We start from the raw sequence: 12,534 nt of genomic DNA, 5'->3' as shown, positions 1-12,534 counted from the left end.
GCCTCAAGTTTATGTAACAGAAGTTTCCCACTATGTAAGAAAATAACTGTTAATAACTGTATAACTTTTCTGAAACAATGAAAGAAGATTATGATAGAAACACATTATCTACAACTTTACGGCATTTAATGGATGTCAGCGAGGTCTATCTTCATAACAGATGATTTATAAACCATCACATTCCCAGCTAACTTCTGACATGATATGACTGCATTGTTACACATTTTATACCAATAACTTTTGGAAAAAAAAAGATTTTTCTAGTCACATCCTTTCCTCACCTGAGTTCACTTATGGATTTATACTGAATTAAATGCCCCACCAATGAATATTGCTCTACTTCTATTGTCACTTTCTGTCCACTCAGTTTCTGTTCTTAAGCATTAACCTGCTCAAGTATTTGATTATAACTAGTTCATTGCTTGTCTGCATTTTCATTTTGACCCACTTTTCTCTCACATTTTTCTGGACAGACTTCCATACTATTAAAAATAAGCACTACTTCATAATTCAACTCAGTAATGTCCACTGTGTTTATAGCTTTTCAAAACACTACTAGACCCATTTTACAACATTCTGCAGATTACAATTATTTTGACAAATTAAATTTCAGTCTGATAATTGATTTTTTAAAAAAAATCATAATACCATCACATTTAAACACATTGAAATTTATCCATCATACTTTACAAGGGGAATATGAAAGATAAATCATCAATGTAAATAAACTACTTAAAAAAAAAAAAAAAAAAAAAAAAAAAAAAAAAAAAAAAAAAAAAAAAAAAAAAAAAGAAGAAGAAGAGAGAGAGAGAGAGAGAGAGAGAGAGAGATTCAAACAATGTTTTTACAGCATCTAGTAGGAAATTTTAGTTCACTTTATTTTACTAGCGGGTATTACTTATCTTTTGAAGCTGCATTAAATTACATGAATTTGCAATATGCTCTTCTATTAAAAGATTTCACTAAGTACACTATAACTGCACTAGTGTGTAACTGATAAAGCCACAAAAAGAAAGTGCACTTTAAACTTGGCGTAGGGAACAGGAAGCATTGCCTAACTTTCAATAACCGTGGAAATACAATAATTATATAGAATGAACAACATCAATAATTTCACATATCTGTGGTAAGTATGGGGCCAAAAGTCTTGCTGTAATGGTAACACAAGTTTCCATAAAATTACCAAAGTTAAGCGCTATCGGGCTTGGCTAGCACTTGAATGAGTGACCATTGGGGTCTACCAAGTGCTGCTGGCAAGAAAGGCCCATGTGAGGCTACCAAAGGAGCTACTTGATTGAGAAGTAGTAGCTCTTGTCATGAAAACTGGCAACAGCTGGGTGAGCAGTTTGCTGACCACAAGCCCATCTGCATCCAGTGATGCCTAAGGGCTGAAGATGACACGGCAGCCAATCGATACTGTTAGGCCTTCTGAGGCCTGTTCGGAAGTAGTTTGGTATTAGTGATACATTTGGAATATTTGTATAATGTGTGATGCAGAAAAAAGAGGAAATTTGGCAGAACATGCACAGTGAAAGGTCCAGTTCCACAGGTTATGGTGTTAGAACACGATACGTTAACCAAAAAGTATTAAAGTGTCACATCCCATCCTGGATTTCCCACTGATTTAACCACAAAGTGTATTACCACAATGTGCTCAAGATTGCATTTGCAGAGCAAGTACATCACTTTCTGAAAAATGTTGATTTATAGCTGATATCCCCCAATATTTACCCTCACTGGTAAGTTACCTCCCACAAAACACTAACCTTGAATGTGTGTTCATTTTACTGGCACCCACAGTACTTTCATTTCTAGCTCTTAGATTAAGCAGCATTTCCTCACCACTGCAACATATGCAGCTTCCAGTAACTCATCAGAATTATTTCACACCTCCATAATTAAAAAAGACTACATAAATAAAGGAGTAAAACTATAAGGAAAAAGGGCACATATTTAAGTATATTATCACTGTCTCACCTTCAGGTCAACATTGGTGTCTTGCGCAGGGTCAATCACTTTGAGGACTGCATCTACAGCTATTGGTGCCAGTAAGCTGGACTGTTGTGATACAACCTGTAAATATACAAAAATTAGAATTAAATATTCTAACTATGGGCACATTAGTGTAATGCCACAGCCCTTAATATCAAAACACACTATAACTGAAAACAACACAATAATGGTGACTCTAAGGTAGCAAATTGCTATAAACATGTCTCACTTTTAGTAAGAGAAAGTGTTTACTACACTCTCCTAAAGTTTTATTATTTCCCAAATATCAGATACCCTTCCACCCTCTCTTTCTATAGCCTACAAACAATTCTCCACAAACCTCAATAAACAACCATAATACTTACAACGAGCAGTCAAATTAGAATGAGACAGATGGAAAAAAGTAAGTAAATTGTTTATTATCTCAAAAGTAATTGCCAGAGTTGCTTACACATTTATCCCACTGATAGGCAAGATGGTCAACATCTGTGGTTGCCCATGGAACCATGATTGTACACAGATGTTTATCTCTTCCTCCATGCATTCCCGATCCCTCCCTATGAGATTTCCGTATTTTTGAAGCTCTGAGAAAATACACTTGTGGCTGTCAATTTGCTTTGGTAAATGATGTGCATACCTAGAGACAATCGTGGTTCTACAGGCAACACAAACCTTTTTCAATGAAGGCTTTCACAATCTTGTCTCACAGTGGGATAAATGTATTAACAGTTTGGAACTACTTTTGATATGATTGTTTCCCATCTGTCTCACTTTCATTTGACTGTCCCCTTACAATTTTTCAATCGGAACAGAAGTTTTACTGAAGTACAAACATGAACACATCTCTCTATTACAAAGTAATTGTGTATCCCTTGGCTTTTATTTCTTCTCTCCCTCCCCTCCTCTCCCCCTCAAAGCATCTTAGCAGCTTTGTCCTCCAATGAAATGCTTATCACACAGTGAAGTGACCAACAGTAGGCAGCCATCACATTGTATTCCAATGGCCTTTATACCACATTTTCATTACTTTGGTGAAAGCACACCTTATCCCCAATTGCTATCACCAAAACTTTCTGGTGTATTCGCGCGTTGGTGGTGGTGGTGGTGGTGGTGGTGGTGGTGGTGGGGGGTAAGGTTGAAATTTCAAAAAGTGAATCTTTAGGCTCATGAAATGGCATAACTTTCTGAAATTTTCCAATATGTTGCCTACAACAGAAAAAAACATCCTCCATCTTTGGATAAGACCTTCACTAGCAGTATCACTAAACCAAACTTAATGTGTGAAGGTTGTCATAGAACTGCTTTTCAAATCACACGGTTCTTGTGCAAGAAGTTGTTCTTTCCACATTCCAAAAATTTTTCTGCCAGGCCAGCTTATTTTGGACCAATGTTGCCCCCCTTGACCTACTATTCAATATATTAATTCTACTGTTAATTGTATGAAATTTATACACTGTAGGCAAATAAAATTTTAACACCCCGAAAGATACCAAATAACGGAATTTTATTTATTGGGCATATACAGTATAGTAGAAAGTAGTACACTGAGCTGCCACCTCTTAAGTCAACAATAATCTCTAATCCAATTGGGTATTGAGGAACTGAGCTCGGATAACATACGATTATGTCATTCCATGCTGCTTCAGTTTTATCCTCTGTTTATCAATCGTACTTGCTGCTTGCTGATGAGAGTTGATGTGTCAGTCTCTCAGGGGCGGGGAGGGGGAGGGGGCATATCAACTGGACAGTATATCTGTACTCTTTGGCACTAGCCACACTGGGCATCTCAGATGCCATACAGCCTCGAGAAGGGCTCTGCTGAATCCATCAATTCCATATTTGCATGACAGTTGGGATTATGGCTACTGTGAGCATTAATATTGCTGACATAAACTGCAGTCTCAACTGGCCACTGTCCTGAGTATGTAATTCCAGCGCACACTGGTACTGCTCCCCCTTACACAAATAACATCCTGTCACAAACAAGAGAGGCTCGTTATGTAATCTCTCCTTACATACAGAATGTAGATAGCATTACTCCTACCTACCTCATGCAGTTGCACTGAAATGCTATTTAGCTGCACATTCCTGCATGTACCTGCACTTCATGCCAATTTGATTTGTTTCATGTCGTGATCAAAGTGTTGCATTTTTTGCTCAAAACACTGTTAGCCATTAAAACCATATTTTGTTTAAAAAAAACTGAGTTAAATGAAAAAATGTGGGCGTTATGGCTTTATTACTATCATATTAGTGTTCTGCACAAGTTGCCATCACTGGACTGTGTGTGTACTTTTCATCACAAAATTAATTAACTCTGAACAAATAGTTCACAGGACTAAGAATCAGTAAACAAACCTTAGAATTAAGTGCAGTTGCTGCTGAACGTATGAGACTGTCCCTGTCTGCCAGAGATACTGGCTGTGACATGCCAGAAAGGATCTCCACAGACTTGGCAGCAGCACGCTGGAATGCATCTGAAACTACTGTCGGGTGAATGCCACGTGCCAGTAACTTCTGTGCTGCTTCCAAGAGGCTGCCAGCGACGACGACGACACTTGTTGTTCCATCTCCAGCCTCAATGTCTTGTGCCTTTGAGAGTTCGACAAGCTGTAAGCAAATGTAAAATGTATGACGACAAGCAAGCAAACATGAAATAAAAGAAAAATGTTCAATGCTTTCCTAAATTCTACAAAAATATATATCGGTAAAACACTCAGCATAATCATAGGTACTTCTTTTAGCCACTTTACTGATTAGTGAGAAACCTGATGACATCAAAGTCCAAATTTAGTTAAATGGAAATACTGTCTTGAAAAAGTTAGAAGACAAACATCTACAAAAGTAAAACACAGTCAATGGAATGTAGTGGGTTTAATCAGATGATAGTGGGAGAATTACATTAGGAAACAAGACACTAAAAGTGGTGGACTAGTTTTGCTATCTGGGCAGTAAAATACCAGATGTTTTAAGTAGTAAAGAGGATATAAAATGTAGACACCTACAGCAAAGAAAGCAGTTCTGAAGTTATCTGTCTTCAGTGTAACCTTGTTATGGAAGTAATAAAAAATAAATGTCATGTGACTAAGCCTCCCATAGGGTAGACCGTTCGCCAGGTGCAAGTCTTTCGATCTGACACCACTTTGGCAACTCGCGCGTCGATACATGGAAGTGAAACATGGACAATAAGCACTTCAGACAAGGAGAAAAAAAACTTGCTTTTGAAATGTGGTGCTATAGAAGACTGCTGAAGATTATATGGATACATCGGGTAACTAAGAATCTAACTGGGGAGAAAAGAAATTTATGGCTCAACTTGACTAATGGAAGGAACTGACTGACTGGACACTTTCTGAGGCATCAACAAACTGTCAATTTGGTACTGGAGTGAAGTGTAGAGGGTAAAAATTCTAAAGGGAGATTAAGGGTTGAATACAATAAGCAGGTTCAGGTTGGTATTGGCTGCAACAGCCATGTAGATTACAAAAGACTTTCGCAAGAAAGACGTGTGAAGTATGAAACCAGTCTTTGGATATCATCATGACTGGAAGAACAGTCACTGAATACCAGCCTGTTGCTACTTAAATGCCAAAATTTTGTACAAAAGCCTTTATAATAAAAGAAGTTGTCCTATTTAATTGAAGCCACTATCTTAAAAGATAGCTCCAAGAGCCACAGACATCGTTGACGTAGGGCGGCTTATGTGTCTCAACAATACCACAATGGAGGTGTCTGTGGAGAGGCCAGACAAACGTTTATGAAGAGGCACAAGTAGCTTTTCAGTAATTGCAAAGGCAACAGTGGATGATGGATTGATTTGGCCTTCTAACATCAGCCAATATGGCCTTGGTGTGTTGGTACTGCGAACAGCTGAAAGCAAGCCAATTAACAGCCATTACTTTTCCCACGGACATCTCAACTGTATGGTTAAATGATGATGGCATCTTCTTGGGTAAAATATTCCAGAGGTAAAACAGTCCCCCCATTCAGATCTTCGGACAGGGTCTACTCAGGAGAAATGAAACTATCAATCTTCGGGTCTGAGTCTGGTACGTTAGATCCTCAATCAGCTAGCTAGGTTAGTAAATTTGAAAATGAAAAAAAAGGTAGATTAAAGTTAGATACACCAAGGTGATAGAAGTCATGGGATGTCTTCTAATATCATTTTAACCTCATTTTGCCTGGTTTATTGCAGCAACTCGACAAGGCATGGATTCAACAAGTAATTGGAAGTCCCCTGTATAAATACTGAGCCATGCTGGCTCCACAACCATCCATAATTGTGAATGTGTTGCCCGTGTAGGATCTTGTGCACGAGTTGACCTCTCAATTATGTCCCATAAATGTTCAGTGGGGTTCATGTTGGGTGATCTGGGTGTTCACTCAAATTGTCCAGAATGTTCTTCAAACCAAATGCAAACACCTGTGGCCCTGTGACAACGTGCATTGTCATTCACAAAAATTTCATTGTTGTTTGGGAACATGAAGTCAACAAATGGCTGCCAATTGTCTTGAAGTATCAAACTTAACCATTTCCAGTCAATGATCAGTTCAAATGGACCAGAGGGCCCAGTCCACTCCATTTTGGAGTCACCACCAGTTTGCATACTGCCTTGAGTTGAGTCCATGGCTTCATGAGGTCTGCACCACACACTAACCCTACCATGAGCTCTTACCACCTTGGAATCAGGACTCATCCAACCAGGTCACAATTTTTCAGTCATCTAGGTCCAACCAATATGGTGATGAGAGCAGAAGAGGCGCTGCAGGCAACATCGTGCTGTTAGCAAAGGCACTCTTGTCAGTTATCTGCTCCCACAGCCCATTAATGCCAAATATCGCCACAATGTCCTACCCGATGCATCGTCATACTTGTCACATTGATTCTGCGATTATTTCACGCGGCGTTGCTTGTCTGTTAGCAATGACACCTCTATGAAAATGCCGCTGCTCTCTGTCAGTAAGAGAAGGCCATTAGTGTTGATAGGTAATGCCTGAAATTTGGTGTCTTTGGCACACTCTTGACACTGTGGATCTTGGAATACTGAATTCTCTAACGATTTCCGAAATGTAATGTCCGATGCATCTAGTTCCAACTAGTATTCCATGTACAAAGCCTTTCAATTCTCTTCATGCAGCTATAATAATGTCAAACCTTTACACACGAATCACCTTAGTACTAATGACAGCTCTGCCAATGCACTGCTCTTTTATATCTTACATAAGCGATACTACCACTACCTGTATACATGTATTATCACTGTCCCATCACTTTTGTCACCTCAGTGTATAGTGGGGATTAGTGAACTTCAGTAGCAGGATTAACAGGGCTTTCTGGTCAGGTGAGTAGGGGTTTATAAATACAAAATCAGATAGAAGTAATACAGGAGTAAATCAAATAGAGGTAATGCAGGAGTAAGTCTAATTACGAACCAGAAAATAAGAATGCAGGTAAGCTACTAAGAGCAGTATAGCGAACGTATTATCACAGACAAGATACACAAAGGCAACACCCGCCACAGCATTACAAGTTCATTTGCCACTTACCTCCACAGGTTAAGAAGACAGATGAGATAAAAGAAATGAAAACTTAATTGTGACACAGGACATAGAATTCAGCAGTAGGAAATGGAAGACAAGGATAATAGTAGAATATGGATGGAGGAAAAGAAATGAAAGAGGAGGCCACTTGGTACAATTTTGCACAGAGCACAATTTAATCATCACTAAAACTTGGTTTAAGTATCATTTAAGGTTGGGAGATTACAAACTGATTATATAATGGTAACACAGAGATTTCAGAATCAGATTTTAAACTGAAAGACTTTCCGGGTCAGTAGTGGAATGTCCATAATTTATTGGTCATGAACTTTAGATTAAAACTGAAGAATTTGCAAAAAGACATGAAGTTAATGAGATGGGACCTGGATAAGTTGAAGAACCAGAGGTTGTTCAGAGTTTCAATGGGAGCATTAGGAAATGACTGAGTGAAATGGGAGAAAGGAATACAGTAGAAGACACGTGAGTAGTAACTTCGAGAGATGAAATAGTGAAGGCAGCAGAGGATGAAATAAGTAGAAAGACAAGGCCTTGCAAAAATCCTTGGATATCACAGGAGATATTGAATTTAATTGATGAAAGGAGAAAATACAGAAAAGCTGCAAATGAAGCAGGCGAAGGGGAATACGGATGTCTAACATTGAGGGTGACCAGAAGTGCAAAATGGCTAAGCAGGAGTGGCCAAAGGAGAAATGTAAGTCTCTATACTTCCTTCACTGTAAGAAGGAATCTGATGTAAACAAACACAAATGCGATGACCGGTCAAGAGCCATAGTACAAGCATGCTGATGCTGTTACATTCTTTGAAGTACTATATTTAACTGATTACAATAAATACGAGTGTTTTTCCCAAATTCGTCATTCAAAACATATAGGATTGTCTTACATTCACAGATTAAACTACTGCTGCTGAGGCTAACATTTTTACAATGTTTAATAGAGTATACTGGGGTTGTCTTTCGTTTACAAATGAAGCTTTGGATATTGGCAGATTTATTTTGAATAATTCAGAAGGGCAGGTCTAGGCAAATGATACTTGTGTTCGAATAAGTTCAAGATTTCCTGATACACCAAAGTGCTAGATACAGTATCAACGTTGCCCACAAAACACATGACATTTGACGCATACAGCACTAGTGCAAAGGACATACGAGAAACTATGAACTAGTCATTACAACAATCATTTGCTCTGCTTAAAATGTGACAAGTTTGATGAAACACTAGAGGAAATAGCACTAAATTTTATCACTTTGGAAACTCTTGATATATTTGAACAGATTTGCAATAAAAGTTCTATTATATGTATGGGTACCATGTACAAACAATTAAGTAGTTTTTCAAGTAAAGGCTACATTCAGAAGGGTGAATGTATTCCTTCAAAAAACATTACTCGATTCTGAACAGAGATCAATATTTCATTTGATTAGAGAGGCTAATGATTTACTAAGTGGGTTGTAATGAGAAATTCAGACATTGCTCACATATTAGAATAGCAAGTAAATACATTACCATCTTTCAATCAGATTTAGAACACGATGGTGTTATTCAGGTGAAACAAGAAGGAAAACTAATCCAAAATGAAATGCCTAATTAACAAAATCATTCTTATGAAACTGATTATAACTGTTGTGAGAACAAATTATGGCAGTTCCAACACAAGTCAGTAGATCACAGGATGATCGCAAGCTGAAGAATCGGACAATCATGTTGGTGCTCTTTTATTCATGTATTAGTTGCTGTTGTTACTTATGATTTGCACCCTTGAAAATTCTGCAGTCCATTTTTCACAGCTGCTGAAGCACAGCACTACAGAAGGGTTGGAGGGAGAACATTGATATCAGCTTGCTGCAGTGAGCTGGTAGAAAATTATGTGACATTACCAAACATGAGAATCTACACCGCATACTTTGGCTTTTTAGGAACATCTACCATGTTTAGACAGCAGTTTGCCTGAAAACATTTGTAGTCGGAATTGAATTGAACTTAAAATTTTACAAATACTCAAGAACAGTATTCATTTCTGCATGAGGTGGTGAAAGTCTAGGTATGGGGCAGTGGTGTACATGCTTCATGCTATAATGTTATTGACGCTCACCATGAAGTAAGATGGGAACAAACGAGGGTGTGTCAGGTTGGTTGGTTGGCTGTTTCGGGGAAGGAGACCAGACAGCAAGGTCATCAGTCTCATCGGATTAGGGAAGGACGGGGAAGGAAGTCGGCCGTGCCCTTTGAAAGGAACCATCCCGGCATTTGCCTGGAGCGATTTAGGGAAATCACGGAAAACCTAAATCAGGATGGCCGGACGCGGGATTGAACCGTCGTCCTCCCAAATGCGAGTCCAGTGTCTAACGAAGGTGTGTCAGCCCCTTAGTTCTAACACCCAATGAGAGCGCAGTGGGCAGACAGTGTGTTTGGAAGCAAGTGATGCTGTAACATTCCCATGTCAGTAGAGAAAGCGAGAGCTGTTATGTATAAAGATAAAAACAGCTGTGTTCTCAGGTCGTATGGTAACCACAACCTCAGAAATCACAACATATTCAGAAGAAACAGTCAAATATTTGTGACAGTGAAGATATAAATTTTACAGCTGTGCTGTTAGGATGATGATAAAATAGTGACAGGGTTACTAAGCAAAAAATATTGCTAAAAAGGGTCCACAAATTAATGTAAACCATTTCTTTTTATTACTTTATTTCTCCCTGTTTTATCAAAATTTAGACAAACAACAAAATGCATAAATTTATAATATGTCTAATGTTAGCTTTTTAGGTAGATACTTTATGTCAATAAAACACTTCATAATTTTGATTAGTCAGAATATGTTACACATAAAATTTTCTTCAGAAGTGTCTTAAAAAAAAGGGGTCATCTTATAATCAAAGTCATCCTATACTCAGGTAAGTACAGTAGGTTCCACTAATGCATCACATATCTTATTACTATGTTGCTGTAAATGAAACTTTAGGACATTCTAATGTATTAGGAGTCATCAATGGTTTTCAATCATACTTTGGCTATTTTCATTTCAAAAACAGTGTACAGTAGCAGTCTCTGTAAACTGCTGCTTGTGCGCTGATTGTTGCACTGTTAATATGTACTGTAAATATGGCTGACACTGCTTTCTGTTCCATAGTGAAACATGCAGGAAGACTGTTAAAAAGCTGCAAGAAATAAGTTGTTCTTAATGCTTTTAACAAGTTTATAGAAAAATATCTGGTGCTAGTGATACAGAAGACTGCAGATATGACATCAGACAAGGTGACCAATCGACAATTGGATTTTCCTATTTTTTTTTTTTTAATTTATTTATGGTATGTGAAATTCAGAACTCAAAATATCAAATCGCGAAGCAGTTTGATACAGCTCTCAGAAATTCTCAAGGAACTTGACAATTTTCCAAGTAACAATAAAGTTAGGCTTTTTTGTAGACAAGCTCTGTGGCTTAATCAGCAGCATGGGAGAACAATTGATTGATAACTGGTTTGAATATCACTTTGGTCTTTTTATTTATTTATTTGTTCAATCCAAATACCTAAATTATTTTAATATATGATTCATCAAATATATGATGATTAACGCATACCTAATCATAATTTATGAAAAATGCATGTCATCCTGTTACTAATTACATATCACACCCAAAGTTCCCATTTACATTGCAAATATAAATTTGCAATTATTTATATTTCATAAAATATTGTTCGTAGTAAGAAAATGATAGAACTTAATTTCTTGGGGCAACAGTGAAAAACCAAATACTCTTTATTTGCACTATAACCATTATTGTATGGTACAGATGAGGTCTCACACGAGCCAGACCATTAAGCATCACAGAAGCACAGAAAAAGTAGCTTTCGTGGCATCGAGAACACCACACAAATACTTTGATAACCTTTAAGCATCCACATAGTGCAACAAATTCATTTTATTGGTCACAAGGAGTGACAAGTACTGTGTACTGGAACAGCACATTATTGCTGTTATTCCACCACCATCAGTGACATCATCTGGCTGCCAAGATTTTAGTTTTCCAAGTGACTTTCTACAGAAATTAAAGAAACCTGCCAAAAATTCAAATAGTCTGAAGTAAACATTAGCATAGGGTCCCAAAAGAGATCTCTTCTAGCTTTGGCCTTTGAAACTTCAAGAAAATTACCATCAGGCTTGGGAACCAGTGTGAAAGAAATCCACCCGTGGCTGCTATTGCACAGCTAACGGGTGTTGCCCCTTTGACAATGGGGATGCAGCAGTGGTTAAGCCAACATGGACCACAGCCACACATTACACAATTTTTCATCTGTATAATAATGTTCCAATAAACTGCAAACTATGCAAACACAAAATATGCTGTAATTTAAACTGAAGTTAAACTAACCTGTCAATAGCATTGCACAATAAAAAGACATACTTGCAAAAGAAATAAAATGAATCCTTTCCAAAAAATGTCAGGCAGACTGCTATGAACTTCACCAAAATTCACACATTGTGACAATGGTGTAAAACTTGGAGACTGTTTATAAAATGTTTGTTGTACTTGTTACGAAACAACTTTACTATCATGATCCCAGTGCCTTGGTAAAGCACAATTAAATTTTGAAGTTTCTAAACAGTTTGCTTCTGAAATTATTACAGCACAAAAACAGGCTGAAATATGTCATGACGAGCCATGACAAAACACACATCTTTTTTGAGGTTTTTCATGTTCTTCTGACTATCTCACTCCCTATCATCAGGACTTTCAATATTACCTTTCCCAAAGAGTACTAAGCAAGTGTAGAATAGAATAAAAGATGCCAGATTTAGTTTAAGCAGCAGTGGAATGGGGGTATATTTTCAATTCGCCTCCACCTTGTCATTGTCTTTTAGGGTTTTACATGCTTGCACTGCAAAACCAAATTTGTATTTTAGAAGTTTAAAACACTGTCTTTATAATTCAAAACGTTTTAAAGAGTTTGCAAAAGATTCTTTATCATAAAAGTTACC

The 12,534-nt window shown here is 37.6% G+C and overlaps 1 protein-coding gene across 1 annotated transcript in view; it reads right to left on the bottom strand.

Annotated features, from left to right (window-relative positions):
• Positions 1–12,534, bottom strand: part of LOC124802571 (T-complex protein 1 subunit delta) — a 100,443-nt gene that overhangs the window by 52,011 nt on the left and 35,898 nt on the right. The window contains exons 4-5 of the mRNA XM_047263443.1: positions 4,351–4,602; positions 1,978–2,073 (exon numbers count right to left, since the gene is read on the bottom strand). Coding sequence (XP_047119399.1) covers positions 1,978–2,073; positions 4,351–4,602 — 348 coding nt within the window. The remainder of the gene's footprint in view (positions 1–1,977; positions 2,074–4,350; positions 4,603–12,534) is intronic.

This window comes from Schistocerca piceifrons, chromosome 6 (genome assembly GCF_021461385.2).
Source record: "Schistocerca piceifrons isolate TAMUIC-IGC-003096 chromosome 6, iqSchPice1.1, whole genome shotgun sequence".
Classification (NCBI taxonomy): domain Eukaryota; kingdom Metazoa; phylum Arthropoda; class Insecta; order Orthoptera; family Acrididae; genus Schistocerca; species Schistocerca piceifrons.
This window is presented reverse-complemented; position numbering and strand designations above follow the sequence as displayed.